Source organism: Rhinopithecus bieti, unplaced genomic scaffold (genome assembly GCF_001698545.2).
Source record: "Rhinopithecus bieti isolate Rb0 unplaced genomic scaffold, ASM169854v2 scaffold_1618, whole genome shotgun sequence".
In the NCBI taxonomy this organism is placed as follows: domain Eukaryota; kingdom Metazoa; phylum Chordata; class Mammalia; order Primates; family Cercopithecidae; genus Rhinopithecus; species Rhinopithecus bieti.
In genome coordinates this window covers 4,428,297-4,445,104 of record NW_016803937.1, presented here as the reverse complement: position 1 = coordinate 4,445,104, position 16,808 = coordinate 4,428,297, and the positions used below count along the sequence as shown (strand labels likewise).

The following is a 16,808-nucleotide window of genomic DNA, read 5'->3' as shown; positions in this document are numbered from 1 at the left end:
GACATATAAACCAATCACATTGTGTGGATCCTTATTTGGATCCTGATTCAAGGGAAAAAAATTATAAAAGAATTGAGACAGGCCAGGCATGGTGGCTCACACCTATAATCCCAGCACTCTGGGAGGCCGAGGCAGGCGGATCACTTGAGGTCAGGAGTTCAAGACCAGCCTGGCCAACATGGTGAAACCCTGTCTCTACTAAAAATACAAAAATTAACTGGGCGTGGTGGCACATGCCTGTAATCCCAGCTACTCAGGAGGCTGAGGTGACAGAATCGCTTGAACCCAGGAGGTGACTGTTGCAATGAGCTAAGATTGGGCCATTGCACTCCAGCCTGGGCAACAGAGTGAGACTCTGTCTCAAAAAAAAAAAAAAAAAGATTGACACAATTGAGGCAATCTGAACTCTAACAATAGATGGTATTAAATATTGCTTTACATGAGCTACCAGTATTGAAGTTATATTTTTACAAAGGGCGCTTTTAAAAGATACATTTACAAATGAAATGAAAGAACGGGTGAGATTTAGGTGGGTTATCTCGGGGGGGAACAGCATGGGCGAGGCCACCCTGTGAGGTGGTGACCAGCTCAAGGCGGAGTGCTCTTTTCTTCCTACCGTGCACTTTTGGGATTTCCCATAAGTGGAATTGTCAAGGCCGAGGCTCTGGAGACAGACAATCGGGTTCAAATCCCAGCCTGGCCTCTTACTGGCAGTGAGGTCTCATGTTCTCACACGGATGTTCTGTCTACGTCCCAGCACTGTTGTGAGAGTGGGAGGAAAGCACGCTTTTGGCAGAGCTCCTGGACGGCAGCCGAGACCCCATGAAGGGTACCTCTGGAGGGCACTCGCACAGCTGCCGAGAAGGTTCCCGGGCATCCACGGGGCTGGCACTGAAGAAACAGGCTCCACCAAGTGAAGGGATGCAGGACCCGGGGCCGTGGGTGGCCTTCCTCCCTCCCAGCCCTCTCACGATCCTAAAGTGAAGCTTGGGATCCAAGTCGCATCCTTCCACAGCAGGGTTCACTGCGCTACCAGCAGGCCTCCGACCCCATCTTCCCCTCCACGCCTCACTCAAAGCACCAACCCAGGCCAATCCCAGCGAGGACTGGTCCTATTGGTTTAGAAAAATGACATGAAGTCCCACTGGGGTATCTGCCCCAACCCCTTAACTGTTCAGTTCAGAGGTGATGTGATGGTTCTAGTTCAGCCTGGACTGGACCCTGGTAGGGTAAAGACACGATCTGTGGACAGAAGAAATCAACTCCCCACTGGGAGGACAGAGGTGACACCTGACCCTGTTGGGCCATGCCCACGCTCCCCTTCAGAACAGTAGAGCTAGACATCAGTGACTGCCACTCCACCTGCTCTGGGGACTGCCCTTCTTCCCTGGGCAGCAGGAAAGGCAGGACTCAGACAAAGCCTGAGGGCAGCTGCCAACCTCTCCCCTCTGTCCACCTTCCACTCCACAGCCTGCCAGCAGCCAAAGGCGTCCTCGCCCTGGGGCTCTTCATACTCCCCCTTCCTCAGTTTCATTTACAGTGACTCCTGGCAGTTTCTGTCACTTGTCACCAGAGTCCTAATATGTGACATGGGTTAAACAGTGACATCCAAATAGACAAAGGACTCAAGCAGACATTCCTCCAAAGAAGACACACAAATGACCAACAAGCACATGAAATGATGCTCAACATCGTTGGTCATTAGGGAGATACACAGCAAAGTCAGATACAGCGTCACAAAACAAGGGCAATGTGTTGAAGACGTGGACACACTGCAGGTGGGAATGTAAAATGGTGTGGACGCTTCGGTGTTTGGGTTTTTTTTTTTTCCTCATTCCCTTCCCCACAAGGTTTTTTTTTTCCCCCCTTTTTCTTTTTTTCCCCAGACACTTTAGAGAATACTTGGCAGTTCCACAAAAAGTTAAACATAGAGTCACCATATGTCCCAGTGACTCCACTCCTAGGTATATACCCAAGAGAAATGAAACATGCATCCACACAAAAACTTACACATGGCTGTTCAGAGCAGCATGATTCATAACAGCCGAAAAGCGGAACTCACCCAAATGCCCATCAACTAACGATGGCTATAAGCGAGACGGGTCCGGCCAGAGCATGGAATACTATTCAGCCCTAAACCAAACGAAGCACTGATCATGCCACAGCACGACGGACCCTGAAAACACAATGCCTAGTGAAAGCCAGGTGCAAAAGGCCACAGATGAGATGACTATGAAAGTCCCTGAACAGGCAAATTCCACAGAGACAGCAGATGAGTGGTTGCCAGGGGCAGAGGGCATTGGGGGGGAGGGGGCTGGGAAGTGATGACTAAGGGGTGTGGGGTTCCTTTCTGAGGTGATAAAAAAATGTCCTAAAACCGACTAGGTGATGGCTGGACACTCTGTGGATGCACTAAACACCACCGACTACACACAAGAATGGATTTAGTGCTATATGAATTAAATCTCAATCAAAACACCCCTGACATCCAAGATCTCCAACTTCTCCCTCAGAATGGTCCATTCTCTGCAGTAATACGACAACCAAAAGAAATCTGCCCACCAGGGCGGCAGCATGCCCTTGCACACACCTTCTACCCCGACTTCCGGGCTGCCTCCAGTTCTCCAGGCTTCTGGGGCCTTTTCCCCAGGAGCAGGAGCTGGACTGCTGAGTAGCTGTAGAGTCCAAGCACAGGGGAGGAAGGGGCAAGTGTACTTGGCAGCAGAGAGGAGCAAACTGCTGAGAAGTCCCAGCCAGGCTGACCCTCCCCCGTGTCCCACCCCACACTCACAAGCAGGAGGCTTTGCACAGACTCGGTTCCCTCACCACAACTGTCCACAAGGGTTGGGTCCAGCCCAGTTTTCACTGTGTGGGCAGATGGTCAGAAGTCACTGGATTTTTCCTACAAGGCAATACTCCAGTAAAAATCGCTGAGCTGGACCTGGCCCTGTAGCTGGCCCTCTACTTAGTCAAAGTGCCTGGGCACTTTGCTTGGGCAACAAGCAAGGAGTTTCTGCTGCAGCCAAGGAAGGAGAGGGCAGAGACCCACGGGGATCAGAAGCGGGGTCTGGCTCCTAGAGGGAGACTTGCTGCATAAAAGGAAATGACGACACAGCCTTTAATTCTCCGAAGGCACAAACCCATCAGAGAAGAGACTCGGTAACGGTCAAAGACTCCACCGTCAGATCAGGCTACAAAGCCACTGGCAGACTTTGCTTCCAAGTTTGTCCCCAAGGTACCACCCCCAGCTGCCCACTGGCTTGGGCCTGTAATACTGTTCCACTCCCAGGACAGCTGCCCACTACCTCTCCTAGTAAAACAGGAGACAGTAAACAATGTACATCCAAACCCTGAATAATTAATTCAGATAAAGCAAACAGATAAAGCCACATGTAGACCACATTCTGTGAGCTCATCAGTTTCAGTTTATTCCCAAAAGAGTCCTGGTCAGGCGCGATGGCTCACGCCTGTAATCTCAGCACTCTGGGAGGCCAAGGCAGGTGGATCACCTGAGGTCAGGAGTTCAAGACCAGCCTGACCAACATGGTGAAACCTGTCTCTACTAAATATACAGGAGTTCAAGACCAACCTGACCAACATGGTGAAACCTGTCTCTACTAAATATACAAAATTAGCCGGGCATGGTGGTGCATGCCTGTAATCCTAGCTACTCAGGGGGCTGAGGCAGGAGAATAGCTTGAACCCAGGAGGCAGAGGTTGCAGTGAGCCAAGATCGCACATTGCACTCCACCCTGGACAATAAGAGCGAAACCCCATGTCAAAAAAAAAAAAAAAAAAAAAGTCCTAATCTTATTAACTTCTGGGTATCTTCTTTAGAGAAAGCTTAGAAACAGATGATAGCCCACTAGATTTTAAATTGACAAATGGGGAGTCCCTATACCATGGTTTAAAACCACTGTTTTAAAGCAGTGGAAAGAACTTTTTTCAAATGAAAATCTACTGACTTATTATACCTGGCCTCGCACGCCTGCAGCTGCTTGGGCGTCTCCTCCGAGCTCTGCGGGGAGCCTGCAACTTATTGACTAGAGGTGACGGATGGCTCAGCTGCAAAGATCTGTATGATCGGCCCGAATGCTGTTCCCTGATTGAAGGATGTCTCAAAACTCAGGAACAGCCTCAAAGCCCAGGTGGAAGCTGAATGTGGTGGCCCGCAAGGCATCAGCAACTGGGTGTATTTCACTGTGCTAGGTCTGGCCTATGTTTATTCTCAGCCTAAAGGGAATCTGCTCCCAAAATGAGCTCAGTCCACCTTTCTTGTTCCATACCCACGTCAATCCGTCCCCGTGCACTGCTTCCTCCAACAGGTCAGCCACACCTGAGCACACTGCTAATTATGGAATCCTTCCTCTCTGCTTTTCAGGCAGGTTGAGCCTTTACCTTTTACCAGCTGGCTGAACACAACGTTTGCTTCAGGATTTAGCTGAGACATGACAATGAGAGAACTACAGAGCTAGAAAGAACTTAGGAAAAATATCTAACCTTTCAGCTCAGTGAAGTTCACATAGCTGCTTACAGTCAAATGACAACCGAAAAGACTGGTAAAGTGGTGACATCTAGAACCCAGGCTTCCCAGCTTTCAGTCTGTCCTTGGGAAAAACAAAATATTTAAACTAGAAGGGATTTTAGAAATTACCTAACACAGGCCGGGTGTGCTGGCTCACGCCTGTAATCCCAGCACTCTGGGAGACCGAGGCGGGTGGATCACCTGAGGTGTCAGGAGTTTGAGACCAGCCTGGCAAACATGGTGAAACCCTATCTCTACTAAAAATACAAAAAATTAGCCGGGCATGGTGGTGCGCACCTGTGATCTCAGCTACTGAGAAAGCTGAGGTAGCAGAATCGCTTGAAACCAGGAGGCAGAGGTTGTAGTGAGCCGAGATTGCATCACTGTACTCCAGGCTGGGAGACAGAGTGAAATGCCATCTCCAAAATAAATAAATAAATAAATTTAGCGCTGGGTGTGGTTGTGCATGTCTGTAATCCCAGCTACTCGGGAGGCTGAGGCACAAGAATCAGCTGAACCTGGGAGGCAGAGGTTGCAGTGAGCCACAATCACACCACTGCACTCCAGCCTGGGCAATAGAGCGAGACTCCATCTCAAAGAAGAAGAAAAAAAAAGAAAAGAAAAAAATTAGCACAATCTCTTCATTTGAATAAACAGCCCAATGGGCTAATACATTCCATTAGTATACCATGATATCACTACTATTTAAGCAATGTTTCTTCTCCAGTTATGACATGGAAAAGGCTAGAAGCTTGTGTCCAGGAATTAATAAAAACCTGAGGTCATTCACCACATGGTCTGCGTGCAACACTAGACCAGACACAAGAGAGCCACCCAGCGAGGCAGCCGGTACTCACAGGGTCGGTGAGCATGGTTCTCAGGTGGGACGACAGGGCAAGCACGGCCAAGCAGTTAAAGATGACCCCGTTGACCACAGAGTACCAGAAGTCTTTGGAAGGCAGCAGCATGACGAAAGTCACCACGAAGTCTGCATAGGCGACCAGAAGCCACGTCATGACAGCACAGATCATGCCACAGCCATCACGGATGAACCAGACCCGGTCAGCCACGTCAGCCTCGGAGGAGGAGGACGATGAAGAGTCATAGTTGTCATTTTCAGCCAGGAGAGGATGGTGCTCGACGTCCCGGAGCCTGTGTCCTGATGGCTGCATGATTTCCCTGACGCACCCTGGGGAGGCGACGACACAGAGCTGGTGAGGCTCAAAAAGCACAAGCTGTACCTTAAATATGATGTGTTATGGTTGGTCCTTGGCCATTGCATAAAGTTAGTCTAAATACACAGAGTGGGAAAGAAAATAAGAACATAGGAAGATCTAAATTTTTAAATCTCTGACTTTATTGATTGCTTTACTACAACAGTGAGTCCCACAGTACGGGTTATGCCTACATACAACAAAACCTATGCCAGTCGTGGCCACAAACAAAGATGATGGAAAGCACAAGCTGGACGCGAAGTCGCAGCACAGGTTCCCCGGCAGGGTGGAGAGGAGCTCTGCTGTATCACTGCTGCACTCGCTCCCCAGCCCCACCTGTCCCTCCTCTGCTCAGCCGCTGGCCTCAGTGCTCCCAAGCAGGTGCTCAGCACAGACTTTAGCCAACAGCACGATGAAAGAACGACGAGTAAGTCATTGGTTCTCTATTCATCTTTACACCGCCTCATACACACTGACCTCATCGGTCTTGCCTGTTTCTTCTCAATTTGATTCTCAGTTTATCCTCACTTCTCTGTGATGTTTTTGGAGCAGGCTCCCATTTTTATATCTCTGTTCCTTGACACTCTACCCTGCTTCTAGAATGCCCTTCATCTCTATTTTAATCTTTTTTTTTTGAAACCGAGTCTCATTCTGTTGCCCAGGCTGGAGTGCAGTGGCGCAAATCTTGGCTCACTGCAACCTCCATCTCCCGAGTTCAAGTGATTCTCCTGCCTCAGCCTCCTGAGTAGCTGGGATCACAGGCGCCCGCCACCACGCCCGGCTAATTTTTTTGTATTTTTAGTAGAGATGGAGTTTCACCATATTGGCCAGGCTGGTCTCAAACTCCTGACCTCAGGTGATCCACCCACCTCAGCCTCCCAAATTGCTGGGATTACAGGCGTGAGCCACCGCACCCAGCCTCTATTTTAATCTTCTAAAAGTTTCCTGTTTTTGTTATTTTTGGGAACACAGTCTCCCTCTGTTGCCCAAGCTGGAGTGCAGTGGCACAATCACAGCTCACAGACGAGGTCTCACTATGTTGCCTGGGCTGCTCTGGAACTCCTGGGCTCAATCCTCCTGCCTCAGCCTTCCAGAGTCCTGGGATTACAGATAAGAGCCAACATGCCCAGCCTTTCCTTCATTTATTAATCCATTCTTTTGCAAGCCATCCTTTTGGCACTTCTAACCTATTCACCATAGCATCTGATTTCTAAGAACATACAAGATCTAAAGAAACTAAAGAGAAAAGTGGGACCAGGCACGGTGGCTCACGCCTGTAAGCCCAGCATTTTGGGAGGCTGAGGCGGGTGGATCACTTCAGGTCAGGAGCTTGAGACCAGCCTGCCCAACATGATGAAACCCCGTCTCTATTAAAAATACAAAAACTAGCTGGGTGTGGTAGCACGGACCTGTAATCCCAGCTACTCAGGAGGCTGAGGCAGGAGAATCGCTTGGACCCGGGAGGCAGAGGCTGCAGTGAGCCGAGATCACGCCACTGCACTCCAGCCTGGGCAAAAGAGCGAGACTCAGTCTCAAAAAAATAAATAAATAAAAATAAAGAAATAAAAAAGTGGGCCAAGTGCAGTGGCTCACACCTGTAACCCCAGCGCTTTCGGATGCCAAGGCGGGTGGATCACGAGGTTACAAGTTCAAGACCAGCATGGCCAAGATGGTGAAACCCTGTCTCTACTAAAAATACAAAAATTAGTAGGGCACAGTGGCAGGCGCCTGTAATCCCAGCTACTCGGGAGGCTGAGGCAGGAGAATCGCTTGAACCCAGGCGGGTGGAGGTTGCAGTGAGCTAAGATTGCACCACTGCACTCTAGCCTAGTGACAGAGCAAGAAGACTCCCTCTCCAGGAAGAAAAAGAAAAAAGTGCACTTTTCCTGGTAACTGTTTTGACTGCTTCTTTGATTGCACACCCTTCTCTTATCGGTGTTTGCTCTGAGAGCTGTAATATCACAGATAAAGAGCCAGGGAAAGGAAGAGACAGTCAATTTCGCCTTAGCTTTCCCATGGGGAGAAAACACTGACAAATATTTTAACGAACTGACCCTGGCACTTTCTCAGAGCAGGAGCGCTCCTCATGCTTTAAGCAGGCAGAGTGCAGAAATCGTGGCTTCTGAAATGCGAATAAAGGAGAGTAATAAGAATGTTCTCAGAGGTCAGGCCACTAAAACTGAGTAACAGCACTGGGTGCTGTTTTTCAAATCTGGGTGTGACTTTTTCTTTTCTTAAATGCAACTGGAACACAGCAATTATGAAAACATTTGCCGAATGAACATGTGGTGAAGGTTCATTCGCCAAATACTTCACAAAATTTCCTCTCGATACAAAAATGCTGACTGGTACAAGAGCAAAATGAAATTGTTTTCCAAAGTCAGTAAAATAGCCCTATTTTTCAATCAGATAAAAGCAGCTTTAAAATGTTTAAGGCTGGGTGCAGTGGCTCACATCTGTAACCCCAGCACTTTGGGAAACTAAGGCAGAAGGATCATTTGAGCCCAGGAGTTTGAGATCAGCCTGGGCACCAGAGTAAGACCTCATCTCTACAGAAAACAAAAATTAGCTAGGTATGGTGGCTTGCGCTGTAGTCCTACCTACTAGGGAGGCTGAGGTGGGAAGACTGCTTGAGCCTGGGAGGTTGAGGCTGCAGTGAGCCATGATCATGCCACTGTACTCCAGCCAGGGTGACAGAGAGATCCTGTCTCAAAAAATAAAAATAAATAAATAAATGCTTAAGGCTGAGTGTGGTGGCTTACACATGTAATCTCAGCACTTTGGGAGGCCAAGGTGGGAGGATCTCTTGAGCCCAGGAGTTTGAGACTGGCCTGAGCAACATGTGAAGACCCAATCTCTATAAAAATAATTTTTTTTTTTATTAGTCAGGTGTGGTGGCACGCACTTGTACCCCCAGATGTTTGGGAGACTGAGGTGGGAGGATCGCTTGAGCCTGGCAGGTTGAGGCTACAGAGAGCCACGATCCCACCACTGCATTCCAGCCTGGGCAACAGAGTAAGATCCAGTGTCAAAAAAATTGTTTTAATTAAAAAAAATTTTTAAATAAGCATTTAAGTGAAATAGAAGAAACTAGAGATCAAACGAATTTGGATGGACCCCTTAGCCAGCCATTCCTTCAGCATTTTCTGAACCTGCGTCTTCCGGATCTGTCCGCTCAACATCCCCTGCAAACACCTTTGCAGCGCCCATTTCCTCTACGTAAACCCTATTCACCTGCAGAGCCTAACTTTTCTCTCTTCTAGGCAAGCCACTCTGAAAAGGGAGTTCTCCTTCTTCCGAGGAGCACTTTGTGAAGGGGTCTCTAGACATCAGGTGTGACCATCTGGACATGAAGGCTGAAACTGCTTCTGCCTGCACACTAGTAAAGCCTGACTGACAGGGGGCTGAGAAAGTACCTGGAAGTTTCTCTGCCTCTGCTGAAGCCCTGGACACGCTCACCAGCTCTCCTTCCCAGGTACTTACCACTTGCTACCTGAGAGCTCTTGCAGGTTCCACCTTCCTGCCTGATGTCAGCCCCTCCAGGGGGGTCTGGGTCTCCTCCCGCTCTGTTCCCCTTGTGCCTTGCATGCTGTCTAGCGCACAGCAAGGGCATGTTTGCTAAAAGGCAGACGCAATAAAAAGCAAGCAGTCCTTCTCTCAGATTCCAATCACCTCCTGCTGATTTCCATCTAAGTTTCTTGGTGAATCATATCTGTGGGCCTGGGTACATCAAGGCCGTAAGCTGAAAACTTCCTCTGACCAGAACCATTTTGCTTTATGTTGACTTCTCTAATAGGACACGTTCCATCAGAAAAGGAAGGGTGCTTGCCAGGCGGTAAAACAAGCTATACTTTTGTAAGAGTGCAATGTTTGGGCAGTCTGAGCTCTCTCCAGAAAGCAGGGCCCCTTGAAAGTCTTCTAAAGGCAGACATGTGACACCTGAGCCAGCTCAGCTCTGCCTTCCCAGTTCAGGTCCTGGTGAGACCTCCATGGAGTGCAGGATGCTGCTGTGGCTCCATGTCTGACCTGGGGGTGCGGATGGGCAGGCACCGCTGTGTAAGGAGAGCGCCCACAGACACCAAACACTGGCCATGGCAGGACGTTCCTATAAGCACGTATTAGGGTGACGTATAACACTTGAGGGCTTTAGTGCCCTATGTAGAGGATCCATTAGAAGTCAACAGGAAAATAACATGAGATCCAAAAATCCCTTTATTTTCAAGAAAGCAACAAACAAATATCGCAAGGTTAGGCTGGACAAATACAGCTCTCAGTAACAAACTGCACTCGCATCTCTGAGTCACTGTATTTACACTTGAGTAATGCAACAGGAAGGGAGGGGAAGAAATGAAGAAACCATTCCTTTATATGAACCCTAATCTAAAAGCAAACAGCACGGCCATTTGAGATGTGGTATTAAAATGCACACATTCCTTAGGAGTAAGGGCACAGCCTTATTCTGCACTGAATTCCAAAACCACTGTTGACTTCATACTCAAGACAGTTTCTGAGGGAACCCTGAAAACACTGGGCACTGTCACACAGATGTCCCAGCATCACTTTTCTACTCCAAGGGCCGATTTAATGGGATTTTCTCAACACTCCTGAACCTAAGCTCTTTATCAGCACATTAAATAAAGCCCTGTTTCCCAGAACACCAAAAGCAACACTACAAATCTCCATATTTAAAGGGACAACCACACATGCAAAAACTTTCCATTTCAGGCCGGGGGCAGTGGCTCATGCCTGTAATCCCAGCACTTTGGGAGGTCGAGGCAGTTGGATCACTGGAGATCAGGAGTTCAAGACCAGCCTGGCCAACACAGTGAAACCCCATCTCTACCAAAAATACAAAAATTAGCCGGGCATGACGGTGGGTGCCTGTAATCCCAGCTACTAGGGAAGCTGAGGCAGGAGAATCGCTTGAACCCGGGAGGCAGAGGTCGCAGTGAGCCAAGATCACGCCACTGCACTCCAGCCTGGGTGACAGAGCGAGACTCCGTCTCAAAAAAAAAAAAACAAAACAAAAGAAAAAAAAAACCCTTTCCATTTCAGGTGTAAAGCAGGGTATTCCCCTCATCTTGTAATACTGGCCAAGAACTCATCAATTCAATTCATGGAGTCCCCTCCTCAGACACACCCTCCTTTTAGGACAGGAAGGCAGCGGCTGAAAAGGAAAGCGGGCCTGTCGGCCTTTGCACCACGCCTCTGCTTTGCCACATGCACAGGTTACCTTTTTAGTAATACACAAGTGTCAGCTGTGAGAAAGGAAAGTGATTAGACCCTAAATAATCATACTCTTACCTCACAAATTATTTCTAAACATCACTTGAACATTTTGTGCCTTTTCTTCAGGATCTTAAGGTGCATACTGTCCTATGTGATCGGATCTGAAAGATAGTAAAATCTGATTAGAAAAAGTGATTTCTGACAAACGTTGTATCATATTTCTTAGGGTATGATTTTCGGAGTGTATATAAGCAACGTAACATTTGACACATCAAGTTCTGTCACTCAGAACTATCCTTAAGTATGAAATCATGTCTCTTCTAAGTTTTGATTACTAGGTAAATTCAAAATCCTGGAAATCAAGTAACGTATTTTAAATATTTCCATTTACCCTCCCACTCTTTTAGCCCCAGCGTTAAATACAGATCTATAAGCTAAAATCCCTCCAGAAAAATCCCCTAGGGCAGCCCAAATCCGGCTGGCCTGCACCTCTACTGTAGATAAGCTGATTTCCCAGCCACATTAAAGGAATCACAGAACAGAGAGACAGAGCCCAGGAGGCAGGAGGGGTGGACTGGAACAGCAGGCCCTGCTGTGGGAGGGGCGAGGAGATGAAGGAAGACACTGGAACCCAGTGAGGGCCATACAATGAGAGCAGAGACTCCCGGAGCATATCTCCCACGTGGTTCCCTGAACCCTGACAGGTGGGAAGGTCGAGGAATCCTCTCTAGCATGGACAGGACCCAAGAAAAAGGTCTCAAGACTCTGCGATGTAGGGAAAACCCAAGAAACAGGTCAGATTCACTGTCAGACTTCCCAAAGTCGAGGGCCACAGGGAACCCCCCACCATGGACAGAAAGGTTCCAAATGCTTGTCATAGCTCCATTAAAAAAAAAAAAGAAAGTCCAGGCCGGGTGCAGTGGCTCATGCCTGTAATCCCAGCACTTTGGGAGGCTGAGGCGGGTGGATTACGAGGTCAGAAGTTCAAGACCAGCCTGGCCAAGATGGTGAAACCTCGTCTCTACTAAAAATACAAAAATTAGCTGGGCGTGGTGGTAGGCATTTGTAATTCCAGTTACTCGGGAGGCTGTGGCAGAGATTTGCTTGAACCTGTGAGGCGGAGGTTGCAGTGAGCTGAGATTGCGCCACTGCACTCCAGCCTGGGCGACAGAGAGAGATTCTGCCTCAAAAAAAAAAAAAAGTAACTCGAAACATGGTTCATGAAACAGCACAAAACAGAAATGAGGGTTAAGAATCCAGAACACACACGATGCACAGAGAAGAAAATGTCCACAAGGCAGAAGTGTAATTCATATTCTTCAAAATAAGAGAAGAGATTGGTTCTCTGAAACAAAAAGAGGAACGGTTTAAGAACTTCCTGGTTATTCAACAATGAAAATACAACAGTCTATAGATTCTATATTTTCTTAAACAGAATTGGACAAAAGAGTAGAAATGTCCCAGAGAGGAGAGCTAGAGGACAGAGAGAAAACCCTGAGGAGAGAATGTAACATAAAATTACAGGATCGGGTCAGGAGGTCCACCTTCCAAACAACAGAGGTTGAGCAAAGGGGTTCCCGGGAGAAAAGGGTGAAGCAGATCTCCTTGTGGTAGGTTTCACTCTGGCTTCAGCGCTGGCTGCCTGGCTCCTCCGCTCCATCTGTAGCTGAGATGCTTCCACGACAGTGCTTTTTCTGCCTAAGTCAACCCTCAGCTGCTGTCTGTTGTCTGAAACCAAGAGCCCTGACTAGTTTCTGAAAACACATTCTGGGGTGCCTCCCAATAACCCGATTTGGCTCGCTGTCTCCTGCCCCAGTGTGCCACACCTCCACCTGGGCCGGCTCTGTGGAGGTCCCTGTGCCCATCGCACCCACTACAAGATCCCTCAAGGGTCACTTCTCCCTCAATCTGCTGCTCAGGCCCTAGACAAACACTGACACAGCACTGGTTCCCCAACAGAGCTCCAGCTCTCAGTCTCTTCTGAACCTTTTTTTTTTTTTTGAGACGGAGTCTCACGTCTTTGCACAGACCGGAGTGCAGTGGCGTGATCTTGGCTCACTGCAACCTCCACCTCCCGGGTTCAAGCAATTCCCCTGCCTCAGCCTCCCGAACAGCTGGGATTACAGGCACATATCACCACTCCCGGCTAATTTTTTGTATTTTTAGTAGAGATGGGGTTTCACCATGTTGGCCAGGCTGGTCTCGAACTCCTGACCTCAGGTGATCCACCCCCCCTCAGCCTCCCAAAGTGCTGGGATTAGAGGCGTGAGCCACCGCACCCAGCCTAAATGCAGTATTTATATATAGTAACTTTATTCAAATATCTATGCACCAGCCAGAAACTTGAAATGCTCAGTAATATTTTGAACTGTTTTCCAATGAGCTTATCTTAGCAATGCCTTAAAATAAAAAACTGGTTTGACATTCAGGACTGTGAATCACAAGCATCAGGTCTACACAAGATTTTCTACAATGAGATCAAATCTCCAATTAATTTTATAAATTTAAAACAGTAACCAACACAACCACCACTTTGGAAAGCAGTCTGGCACTTTCTCAAAGTTAAACAAATACCTACCCTGACTCAGAGATAGAACTTCCAGGTATTTACCCAAGAAAAATAAATACGAATATGAACACAAAAACTTGTCCAATATTGTTCACAGCAGCTTTGTTCATAATACCCACAAACTGGAAGCAACCCCAAACCTATCAACAGGAAGTAGATAACAAACTTTGGCATGTTCGCATAATGGCAGACTTCTGAGCAAAAATGCAGGAAAATATGACTGAAACAAGCAACATGGCTACATCACAAAAATATTATGCTAAGTGAAAGAAGCCAGACACGGAAGAATATATACGGTGTGATTCCATGTGTATGATATTCTAAATAAGGCAAACTCGTTTATTTAGAAAGAAATCAGAATAAGGATTTGAGCACAAGTAGAAGTGACTGTGGAGAGGGCCAAGGTAACATTGTAAGTTGAGAGGCATGCCTGTATCTTGAGAGAGAAGTGGGTGACACAGGCATATGCGTTTGTCAAAACAAAATACAATCCACTGTTTTAAAAAACCCAATTGACTATATACTTTAAATTGTGGGGCCGGGTACAGTGGCTCATACCTATAATCCCAGTGCCTTGCGAGTCCAAGGCAGGATCGCTTGAGCCCAAGCGTTCGAGACTAGCCTGGGCAACATGGCAAGACCCTGTCTCTACAAAAAAATTTTTAAAAAATTGGCTGAGCAGGGTCTGTACTCCCAGCTTCTCAGGAGACTGAGGCAGGAGGACCACTTGAGTTTTGGAGGCGAGGCTGCACTGAGACGTGTTTGTGCCACTGCACTCCAGCCTGGGCAACAGAGCAAGACCCTGTCTCTAAAATAAAATAAAATAAAATAAAATAAAATAAAACTGTGCATTTCACCGTACATTAATCATGCCTCAAAACCATGAGTAGGAGAAAAAATACCCAGCACAGGCATGCATGGCAGGTGTGAAAGTGCAAGGGTGTAGCACAAGGCAAGTCCCAGCAAGTGGTGGAGACACTTTTCTTCCTGGATAACCTGTATTCCTGAGTCAAGACCCTGTCTTGGATTTATTTGTATCTGTAACTTCAAGCAAGTTTCTTAAGCTCTTTGCCCTTACTTTTTTCCTTGGCTATAAACAGAAAATGTATTTCTCAGGAACACACTGAAAACAAGTAAACAAAAGACACCAGTCTTCTCTGGTGATCAGTGACTACAGAAAAGAACCAAGACATAATTATTTTTACCACTGCACTGCTAAGTATGTCCACCCTACAGTCTGGTATTCATGTTTATATTAAACCACTATTTAAACTTCTCATTGCTTCACTATTCATACACCCACTTCGGCCCCACAAAAAATGGAATTAAGCAAACCTGTCTTAGAATAGAAGCATACAAAACGAACTCAACCCCTGCCACGAACAGTCCACTCAATTCAAACACCAGGCTGGGGAGCTGAGGGGTGGGCATCCAAGCACCTATCTGTGCAAGGCCCCAAGGACAGGCAGCCAAAGACAGCTTCAGCCACAGGAGCAGAGCGCACACAGTAGCGGGGTGGGAATCCAATGTGCAAAGTGCTTTCCCCAAGTCAGGAGCAAAGTGTGATCGGGGAGAGAGATGAAAACAGCTACTTCTGGAGGAACCAGAGAAAGTGTCAATAAAGACGACAGCATGGGTGGGCCCCAACAGACCAGCAAGATATGGACAAGAGAGGACAATCATGTGAGACAGCGCAGAGGCAGAAGGGAATTCTGCATTCCGGAGGGGAATGTGACCAGAAGGACAAACCTGAGGCCCACTGCAACCACAGCCTGAATGCCATGCTAAGGAACCTGGAACTCTGGACTTCACTCTGCTGGAAAGGGAGGCACCAGACCTTAGGTCAATCAGATGGTTTAAAAGATAACTGGGGCCGGGCGCAGTGGCTCACGCCTGTAATCCCAGCACTTCGGGAGGTGGGTGGATCACTTGAGGTCAGGAGTTCAAGACCAGCCTGGCCAACACGGAGAAATGCCATCTCTACTAAAAATACAAAAATTAGCCAGGCGTGGTGGCCCGTGCCTGTAATCCTAGTTACTTGGGAGGCTGAGTCAGGAGAATCACTTGAACCCAGGAGGCAGAGGTTGCAGTGAGCCAAGATCACACCACTGCACTCCAGCCTGGGCGACAAAGCAAGCCCCCATCTCACAAAAAATAAATAAATAAAAATAAAAAATAAAAGATAACTGGCAACAAAGTGAGACTAGGTTGGCAGAAGGAAGACTGGCAACCAGGAGCCCACTGCCCTAAGCAGCAGGGCCTCTTCCGAGGCTGGGGACCATCTGAGAGATAGTCACAGAGAGAAAAGCAATACAGAGACCAATGGGACAGAACAGAGGGGAGCACAGTGACTACAGCAAAGAGGGACGTGGAGCATTTCTGCCCTGGAGGGACACTCTTTTGGGACCTGGGCGCTGCAGACTCAGGGAGAGTGCCGAGACTGGGGCGCACCGAATTTGAGGTGTCCATGGGCCAAGCTCACAAAGCTGACCAGCAAGCAGACAACGAATGCTCTGACCCAGAACGAGAGGCCCCAGCACAGAGGTGACAGGTAAAATGGACCAAAGTGGGACTGGATGAGCTCCCCAGGCTGGGACCCTGGGGAGCAGAGACATTAAGGGAAGGAAGCTAGGAAAGGCAGGGAAGGGAGTTGAGGGAAGCAGGAGGGAAGGGAAATGAGGAAGGCTGGAGGAGTCAACAACGCCAAATAAGCCAGGGGAGAAGCCAATGGGATTAGCGGGTACCTTTTGCTGACAGTTTCAGTTAAGTGTTACAAGACTGGGAGACTGGGTAGTGAGAAAATTAAAGAAAAGTCAATTTTATAAACTGTTATTAAGTGACAAACATCTGTAGCTAGAGGGAAAAGTGGAGGAAAATCTTTTTTTTAAACTTCCCCTCATATATTATCTGATTTAATGCTTAGGACAATCCTCAGGAAGTTCTTGGTCTCCCCATTTGACAGAGGCGCTCCCAGGACCTACGGGACTGAAGTGTCACCCACAGTGACAATTAGTCAATGAGTTCTCAGAGTCTCAACCCCGGGTCCCTGTAACTCCACGCAAGTCCCACCATGAGGCATTTTAGTACGAACATGCCACACTCTTAAAAAGCCTGCGATAGCCCCAAAACTAGATTTAATGGAAACAATTAAGAATTTATGCCTAGTTAAGCCAATTAAGTTACCAGACTAAGAGTACATAAGCTAAGAGGCCCTGCCACACTAGTCCCATTTTCTTTTTCTAATTTTGTACTTTTTTTTTTTTTTTTTTTT

At 47.7% G+C, this 16,808-nt stretch overlaps 1 protein-coding gene across 3 annotated transcripts in view; it reads right to left on the bottom strand.

Annotated features, from left to right (window-relative positions):
• ZDHHC7 (zDHHC palmitoyltransferase 7) overlaps positions 1–16,808 on the bottom strand; it is a 41,047-nt gene that overhangs the window by 10,949 nt on the left and 13,290 nt on the right. For all 3 annotated transcript variants that reach the window (XM_017860649.1, XM_017860656.1, XM_017860666.1), the window contains exons 2-3: positions 11,044–11,129; positions 5,383–5,714 (exon numbers count right to left, since the gene is read on the bottom strand). In XM_017860649.1, coding sequence (XP_017716138.1) covers positions 5,383–5,697 — 315 coding nt within the window. In that variant the 5' untranslated portion in view covers positions 5,698–5,714; positions 11,044–11,129. The remainder of the gene's footprint in view (positions 1–5,382; positions 5,715–11,043; positions 11,130–16,808) is intronic.